Here is a 9,510-nt window from a genome sequence, read left to right as displayed (position 1 = left end):
TAACTGAAATAAGCCTGGCTTATTTGGTTAACTTGTTTTATGAAACAGGCCTCAAGGCATGAAAAGTTATCATATTTTCTCCATTGCATCGTATTGCATCGAATCGCATTGTGTTGAATCGAATTGAATCGAAATCGCATCGCATCGCATCGGTAGCTGCTTCATATGTATCTTTAATGTATCGTATCGTTGGCTATGCATCGAGATGCGTATCGTATCGGCCTGAGTCATGAGATGCACATCCCTAACGCACACACACATGCACACACATATTTGTATGCAAGTAAACAAACAATAAAAATGAATGAATGAATAAACCCAAGAAAGTAACATCTTGCATATGTAATCCTGGTTCCCTGAATATGAAATGAGATATATGTTTTCACATAGACGAAACATTAATCTTGAAGATGAAACTTCAAACAAAGTAGTCAGAAGTATAGAATCACCCATGTGCTATATGTTTGTGTTTATTCCAGGCGCTGAGGGTAATGGGAAAGATCATGCGGGAGTGCTGGTACGCCAATCCAGCTGCTCGGCTAACAGCACTACGTGTCAAGAAAACTGTATCCCAGGTAACTGTGGTCAAGGACGTTAAAGAGTAACACAGCAGCTTGGTGCCCCTCTCATCTCTGTCTGTCAGTGTTATTGGGACATTTCAGATGCTCAGCTGAGATGCCAAAGATTCCAAGAGTTTAAGAGGGAAATATTATCTTGTGTTGACACCTGATCGTTTGAATAATTAATGAAAGAGAGTGTATTTTTGTTTCTTAGTCAATAGATGGCGATAGAGTACTGATATACTGCTACCTCAACTGATCTTGTAAGTGCCAAATGCTTTGAGTTGCACGTTATGCTTTGTGCCATTAATGTTTTGTTTGCTGTAACTTACAAATATACAGTGTTTCAAAAAATTATTTTGAAAAGTAATTCAAAATGTCTCCACACACACACACACACACACACACACACACACAGGACCAACATATATATATATATATATATATATATAGTTTTTTTTTTCAAGACCAAGTGTTGACGTCTGACAGCGTAATGTGGTCGGTAAAATAAGCTTGTTTTTTAGCCAAGCTTTGTGCAGATTGTGGTTTCCTGGCACAATTTTTTTCTACTGTTTTAAACAGCTCACATCACTTTTGATTGTACTGTGTACCTGCAGAAACCTGAAGGATGATTTCCTGTAAGCCCTGTAATTTCTGAATGTAAAGAGAATGGTTTGCGTTTTGTGCATGTGCAGATGTCTGGTTCAAACCCTGATGTCTGAAGAGGGGAAAAAAACTATGTAACTGATCATCCAAAGCCAGATTCTTCATCTAGAGCAGGGGTCTCCAACCTTTTATACACAAGAAAATATTCTTGTGTACTAGCTGGGCATCAGTGGGCTGTTTGAGGTGTGATCAAAACAATCATTAATTATTCTTTTTAACTTTTAATTGACATGAAATCAACAAAATTATGATTTATCAAGCTATTTATGTGGTTGATCATTTTAACAACTTCATTCAGCACAGAGTGAAGTTCCTTTTACGCCTGTATAGCCTGGTGTGTAGATTAAAATTCAGGTGCAAATTCTGAAAAAACTGACTCGAGTAGTGAGACCAGACAGCTGTCCATTCATGCTGCTCTGTCTTTACATATTCCAATTCAAAATGATCAAATTTGCCTGATATGTAGTCATTCAGAGACTTGAAAATCTCTGCCCCAGTTGTACTAGATTGAACGCACCCACATCCTCATGCACATTGGCTTGAAATATATATTGCACATAAACCAGTAGTATTTCCTTGTTGTCAACATTGGTTAATCTGTCGAGCTGCAGCGCATACCACAGTGGCTCGTTTAGCCTGTCTAACAATCTAAATAAATTTAGATAGTGGCACTTATTCAGTAAATTATATAGAAACGTCTTGCTGCATAGACATTTTTCCCAGATTGTTCATGTGACCAAGTAGCAACTCCATGGTGCGTTAATGGGTTGCAGCCTCGGGGTTGGGGACCTCTGATCTAGAGAACTTCTGAATGCCAATGTGAAATATATGACTGTGAAGAAAGTGTAAATTTTATACTGTTAATACTCAAGTAGAAGTTGTACTTTATTGCACTATACAAATGCTCCAAGCTGCTGAAGAATAGTAATCAACAGACTTTTAGCTTATAGATTTTAACTGACAGAACAGCCCAGCATATCTGAAACCAAACATAAAATGTTGTGTATATAAATAGTCATGGGAGTGTATTGGAGCATTGTCATTTCTTAAAGTTTATAACTGCATAATTACTTGTCTGCTAAATATTGTGCTTTAAGTGTGTGTGGTTGAACACTTCATGTCTTTGTGATGTAAGGCTGTTCACTAGGGATTTCTCTGTTAGCACTCCTGAGATGTGTGTTTGTGTATCTGACTGTGTGTGATAAATATGCCTTGTGAGGTTCTTGTGCATACAGAGTTCTACTTTTTTGTACAGCTGTAATCCGGAGCATTATTTTCTGTAAATTATATCACTTCAAATGTCTGATTTATGTTAAAACTGCCTCTGTTGATGTGACACTAACAAAACTTGTATTTATGGGCTTTTTCAAACTCTATGAAGTATATGCATATGATGCATGTTATATTTTAGTCTTAATAAGTCTTTGGACATCATTCTCTTTGGACATCCATATTAAAATGTTTATTCATTCTGTACCAAAAAGAAAGTGTTTTCATTCATTTTGCCTGTTGAAGAATGGTCTTGTTTTATCCTGTTTTAGTCATTTGCAGAAGCATAAAATGCTTAAATATGGATTAGAGGAAATGTCTGGAGGAAACCAAATCCTCAAAAACTTTGGAATTAGATGCTGTTGTGAAATGTTGTGGCTCACTATTTTTAATTTGGGTATTAAATCTGAGATCCTAACAAATGTCACTGTTTCAGACTTTACAAAGTGTTGTCTGTAAAAGTGCTTTTGAGACAGAACAGAGACATTTATATGAGGAGGGTGGAATAGATTATGTAATATATGTCCACTGACATGTCTTTTTGTGAGTAGCATTGTGTTTTGTCTGTGATAGAGTTTACATTTTCTGAAATGTAACCATAGAGCAATAAACTACTTTTAATGATTCATCTGTCTCACAGTTTCTGATTTTTATTTGGTGTTTGGAAAAAAAGGAAAAAAAAAAGTCTTAAAACAGTTCTTTTTATTTCCACAGTTCTACTTTGAGTGATGTCAAGTTGATTAGTAAAACAATTAAGAAATAAACGTGGATTGCATAGCCTACTTTATTTATTTTTGCCATATATTTTCACCAAACGTTGACTGTTAAACATAGTGCATTAACTAATGTTAACTAATGGACCTAACACTAACAATTAGCAATGCATTTGTTTGTTACAGTATTGATTAATCTTTATTAATGTTAACATTAAGAAAAATACAAGTGTCCTTTCTGCTCAGGTCCCTTAATACAGTTTTTTTTTTTTTTTTTTTTTGAATTGCTAAAACACATTTCTTAAAAACATCACTCATTTTCTCAAAACATTACACACAAATCCAAACCTTCAAACTAAATTCACAGAACCCCTGACTCTTCTGGCAAAATCAATCAATCGCTTCAAAACCATTTCACCTGTACTCAAAATCAAACAAAGCTTTCAAATCATACACACATTAATTAATAATATATTAGTATTTAGTAAATAGGGGGCACACTGGGGAATGCAGCCTGCATGACCGGTGTCTGAAGCACGTGTGAAACAAAGCCAATCTATTGGCCCACCTGGCCCATGATGTCATAGGCGGGATGCCCGGAAGTATAAGAGGGCACCTGCTGAATACGTCATCCACTTTAGCTGTCTGAAGGAGACGTAAACAGGCAGGCCGTAGGCATGGCAAGGGGCCGCAGGGTCTCGTTTCCTCTGGTACATGCGTAACCCGAGACGTTCCCATTCTAGGGAACTCAATGCTGCGCCCCCTAGGGGGCACATTGGGGAACAAAATCCAATCACGCCATGCCGAGGCACATGCCTGTCCACCTGGTGGGAGAGCACCAAGGAAGTGACAGACATAAACAAAGCCTTTCCTCAGAAAAGCAAGCAAGCCTGATGTAAGCAGTAGCCATAGCACAAGAGGGCTGGACACAGCTATCCTCGAATAGCAGTTCTCTCAGATAAGGCTGAAGATTGCCCAGGCCATGGAAGTGGGCCATCTATTTAAAACCCTGAAGGGGAGACAGCACAGTCCAGGCAAGGGGTTCACAGAGACCACAATCTAAAAACCCTAAAAGGGAAGCGGTCTCCGCGCTGGAACACAGCTATCCTCAAATAGCAGATTCCTAAACAAAGACTTCAGCACTTACTCGAGAACTTGTGCCAAGGGGAACCCAACCTAGTTATTAAAATCTAGGCTAGAATATAGCTGCCCTCAGACCGCCATATTCCAGAGCAAAAACATCACTCATTTTCTCAAAACATTACACACAAATCCAAACCTTCAAACTAAATTCACAGAACCCCTGACTCTTCTGGCAAAATCAATCAATCGCCTCAAAACCATTTCACCTGTACTCAAAATCAAACAAAGCTTTCAAATCATACACACATTAATTAATAATATATTAGTATTTAGTAAATAGGGGGCACACTGGGGAATGCAGCCTGCATGACCGGTGTCTGAAGCACGTGTGAAACAAAGCCAATCTATTGGCCCACCTGGCCCATGATGTCATAGGCGGGATGCCCGGAAGTATAAGAGGGCACCTGCTGAATACGTCATCCACTTTAGCTGTCTGAAGGAGACGTAAACAGGCAGGCCGTAGGCATGGCAAGGGGCCGCAGGGTCTCGTTTCCTCTGGTACATGCGTAACCCGAGACGTTCCCATTCTAGGGAACTCAATGCTGCGCCCCCTAGGGGGCACATTGGGGAACAAAATCCAATCACGCCATGCCGAGGCACATGCCTGTCCACCTGGTGGGAGAGCACCAAGGAAGTGACAGACATAAACAAAGCCTTTCCTCAGAAAAGCAAGCAAGCCTGATGTAAGCAGTAGCCATAGCACAAGAGGGCTAGACACAGCTATCCTCGAATAGCAGTTCTCTCAGATAAGGCTGAAGATTGCCCAGGCCATGGAAGTGGGCCATCTATTTAAAACCCCGAAGAGGAGACAGCACAGTCCAGGCAAGGGGCTCACAGAGACCACAATCTAAAAACCCTAAAAGGGAAGCGGTCTCCGCGCTGGAACACAGCTATCCTCAAATAGCAGATTCCTAAACAAAGACTTCAGCACTTACTCGAGAACTTGTGCCAAGGGGAACCCAACCTAGTTATTAAAATCTAGGCTAGAATATAGCTGCCCTCAGACCGCCATATTCCAGAGCAAAAAGATATTCCCCATAACCACTCTAGGTGCTGAAAACCATGGGAGAGAAAACTCGCATGCCTCTCTCCACAGGATATTTAAATATATTCACACCCAGTGAGGCTCTCCACACACATTAACATGCATATTAGAGAGGCACGGCCACGCTGAATATAGCTCCACCCACAATCTCACAGGATCAGGGCTGAAACGACTCTGTGCTCACACTTCATCGTCATAACAACCCAACAATATCCGTGGCATCTGATAACCGTATGTACGTAGGGTGTGCCCCTAGGGGGCACAGCGTTGAGTTCCCTAGAAGGGGAATCCCACTGGTGTGGCGGATCCAGCCTTGACAAGACAGCATGTCACCACAGGCCAGTTCTTCCACCCTAACGTGTTAGCCTTGTAATTCTACAACACAACACACAAGATTCTCTTCCACTCTTCTCTTGCTGTTCTCTGAATTTTACAACTGATTATGGTGGCCACAGAGAATCTGCTCAGTTTAGGTTGAATGCTTTGTCCTGCCTCTGTCATTCCATGCACAAGAACATGGTCTATCACAGGTGCTCTGATTTCATCTGAAATCAGATGAGTTCTTGGTCTTGCTCTTCCTCTTCCTCATCCTCATCCTCCTCTTCCTCCACCTCGTATGCGCACTCTTCCGTACCTCTCTGATTGATGGATGCACCCATGCCATCTGTGCACTTTGAACTGGCTTATATTTTCACATATTTAGAAACAAGTGTGAACAGTTTTGAATTACAGTTTTTTTTTCAATTGCTAACAAGCATTGTTCAATACTGAAGACACATTTTCAAAACTGTTCCTACAGCCTGCATTACCAACATGAATCTTGGCCAAACAGTTGATCTCACCTTCAAAACTCACTCAGACCAACAAAACACTTCATGTATGTGTCAAAATAAGCTTGCTTCACCATAACACTAGCCAGAATTATCATTCAGAAAACATACATTTCATTCATAACACACTGATCTAAAAACAGTAACAACAGTAACAACAGTGAGCATTACATAAACTATGAACTTTTATCTTTGAAGTTTGAATGATTTTGGACCAATTGGACCAATCAGACACACAACTATTTGTTATATTTAACAAATAATATCTAACGCCCCCTCACCTAACCAAAGGGCCAACTATGAGGGTCTATGGACCCTTTCCCCGAAATGCAACTAACACCTCAAAAGGGCAGAACAGGCCTCTGGTTCCATGGCAACCAAAGACAAACCATCTGATAACACTAGTTTTATTGCTCAAAGGAATTTGGGCAGAGCAACTCTCACTCCATTTGTCCTAAGGAAAGACACATAATGCCCATCAAAATGGACTCTTCTCTAATTAATTAATAAAAAAAACCTTTCTTTGAACGAACACACATATCCCCAGATCATTGTGTATGATTACTACCTTCTTGTTTATGGTTTTGTGTATTGTATATGTTTTATGCATGCTTATGATAGATCACTAGTTAATATAACCTCGTCTATACCATGTTTGGTATCTATGAGTTCGTATTTTCATGATCTAAATGAGTGTGTATATTATATGTTGATACCTATGCAACACATTAGTATTATAAGAATCTTGAAGATTCTTCTCTTGAACACCCAATCGAGTTTCATATGCAAAACACCATGCAAGAGACAAAGAGTCGTAAAATTTCCCTCCAAAGTTCCCATTCCTCATTGGCTCACTCAAATCCCAGAGGAGTGACCTCGATAGAAGATAAAGGCCTCACATCAATGACCCGCCTTCAGTCGGCGGTTCTGTTAGATTCTGAGAAGATGAGGATGTGAGCTAGACCCTAAGGGTCCTGTTTATTGCATTATAGTGACTATTTAATATTACATTTAAGCGTTGACTAGGCTAGACATGTTGCCTATTAATTGTATACAGTATATGAACCTGAAAGCATATTTTAATTTTTGTGTATTTTGTGTTACTCCATAATAATGTTCTAGTTGAGGGCATTTGTAGTATAGGTATGGGGCCCAAACATAACCTCAAGCCCAGGGGCCCCCGGCCCCGTAAGTCCTGCCCTGCACACACACACACAGGATGATGATTAACGGAGGTTGCATGAAGTCCCAAAGTTCTAATACTCGTTTTCTACGAGTTCTTTAAATTCAACCTGAGAAAACTCATAAAAGCAGAGACTTGGCTTATGTTTACGGCTTAAACTCAATTCAGCACCCGTTCAGCAGATAGATGAAAATATTTTGTTTGGTACTTGCGTTCGAGCTGACGGCTGAGCGGAGTTTTCCAGTTGCTGGCTTTTCAGGGAATCCCAGCGCCTTTGATTGGTTGCTGATCTGTCGTTTGGATGATGTCGTTTCTGGGGATGCCCTCCTGGAGAATGGAGGTTGCCTTGTGATGTAGGAGCTTCGAAAGTCGGTTGCCTTAGGTACGGAGAGTGATGCGTGGCGCTCTTCCGGGAGTTCCTTTGCTTGGCTTTAGACTTTGAAGATTTCGGCAGACGCGGAGTTTCAACTGAAGTGTTTGAGTTCTGGAGCCTCGCTCGCGTGATGTTACAGCATGTGAGCGCCAAAATAACACCTTTTCACTCATTTCAGTGTTCGGCAATTATCACAAGTTTTCATTCAACACTAAACTTCACATATCTTACACACATATTAAATGCTTTATCTGCTAAAAGGAAAAGTTATAAGGCAAATATTTAAATATCATAGGTTCCAATAACATCAAACAGAAAGCATATTATTTGGGAGTATATTGCTCCGATACTTTAAATTATTTTAAATGATTGTCTTTTAAACTTGGTCCATGCAACGTCTGCATTTCTTTGTTAAGAAGAGGGCATGTTTCCTCTGGGAGGCATAGAGAGAGAGAGGAATTTCCTGAGGTTCATAAAAGTCTGAGTTTGATTGAATCATGTTATCACTGTTCTTTAGATCCGTTGTTTTTTGCAGGCCTGAGGGTATCAGCGAAAAATCCTTCCTGTGCCTTCACTGGTTCTATTCATTGGCGATCACAAGACATCACGAGGTATCTATAGGTTGTGAAATAACTTTTTTTTTGGTCCTTGATACAAAGAGACCAAGTTTTGAACAAAAGCTTTGTTGTCTCCTGATTGGTATCGTTAAACTATTTACTATAGTAAATAGGCCAGCTTATGTCTCATTTGATTCATTTAAAAACTTAACGTTATTTCCACATTGATTTTGCCGTTACTTTCTTGTAGAAATACTTTGGAAAGTGACTTGATTTCTTATTTGATTGCAGTGATTAAAATGAGCCACAATCTCTGTCACTTTTGAATTACTCACAATTATTAGATTGATGGCCTTTAAAAAACATTTTAATGGGTTTAAAAAGTATAGTTGGACCCCTTGAAGTGTAAAATACTTTCATTCTAAATGTTGAATTGGATACATATATGTAAGGCAATGAACCGCTGTATTACAACTTACTGCTATGGGACGTCCTTATATGCAATAGGTTTTTCTGCATTAATGGGTTTTGTTACTTTCCACTGTGTAATTTTTCTGATTGTATGATCTATGATTTAGTCCTTGATACAAAGAAAGCTTTGTTGTCTCCTGATTGGACTAGTTTAGACCTCGTGATGAGTTGATTCAATGGCGTATCCGTGTCTGTTCACGATAGAAATCCTACAACTAACTGCTCATGACTTTACAAAAACTGCATTACTTGTCATGTTTCAGTTCTACCTGCATATAGACAATATAAAAATCCATTGTTTTTTGTAATTTAGTAATTTAGTAGTTTATTTTACATTTTAAAGTTTTGAATGTATTAATTCTTGACAACATACTGTCTGAAATGAAATGAGTCATTATAGAAAAAAAAAATAGAGTTCCCTATGCAGAAATTCAATTGGAACCTTGATTGAAATTGCTCTCCAGTGGGTGGGGGTTGGATGTGGATGGTGCCCCCATGGTAGCTGATGCCAGTGATCATCAAAAATTCCAACATATATGGCCTTTGGTTACTATGTAAGCTTGTTTCCGTCAGATAATAAAAAAGAAAAAAAATGGTAATTGTGACCTTTTTATCTCACAATTTGGACTTCTATTCTTGGAATTGCGAGTTTAATCTTGCAATTCAGACTTTATCAGAGTTGTGATATAAATTCACAATT

At 39.2% G+C, this 9,510-nt stretch overlaps 1 protein-coding gene across 3 annotated transcripts in view; it reads left to right on the top strand.

The window, feature by feature from the left end:
• LOC107745259 (activin receptor type-1C-like) overlaps positions 1-2,582 on the top strand; it is a 50,496-nt gene extending 47,914 nt beyond the window's left edge. For all 3 annotated transcript variants that reach the window (XM_016559109.1, XM_016559108.1, XM_016559107.1), the window contains exon 9: positions 480-2,582. In XM_016559109.1, coding sequence (XP_016414595.1) covers positions 480-605 — 126 coding nt within the window. In that variant the 3' untranslated portion in view covers positions 606-2,582. The remainder of the gene's footprint in view (positions 1-479) is intronic.
• Positions 2,583-9,510: the final 6,928 nt, after the last annotated feature.

This window comes from Sinocyclocheilus rhinocerous, unplaced genomic scaffold (genome assembly GCF_001515625.1).
Source record: "Sinocyclocheilus rhinocerous isolate Xijiao unplaced genomic scaffold, SAMN03320098_v1.1 scaffold887, whole genome shotgun sequence".
Taxonomy (NCBI): domain Eukaryota; kingdom Metazoa; phylum Chordata; class Actinopteri; order Cypriniformes; family Cyprinidae; genus Sinocyclocheilus; species Sinocyclocheilus rhinocerous.
This window is presented reverse-complemented; position numbering and strand designations above follow the sequence as displayed.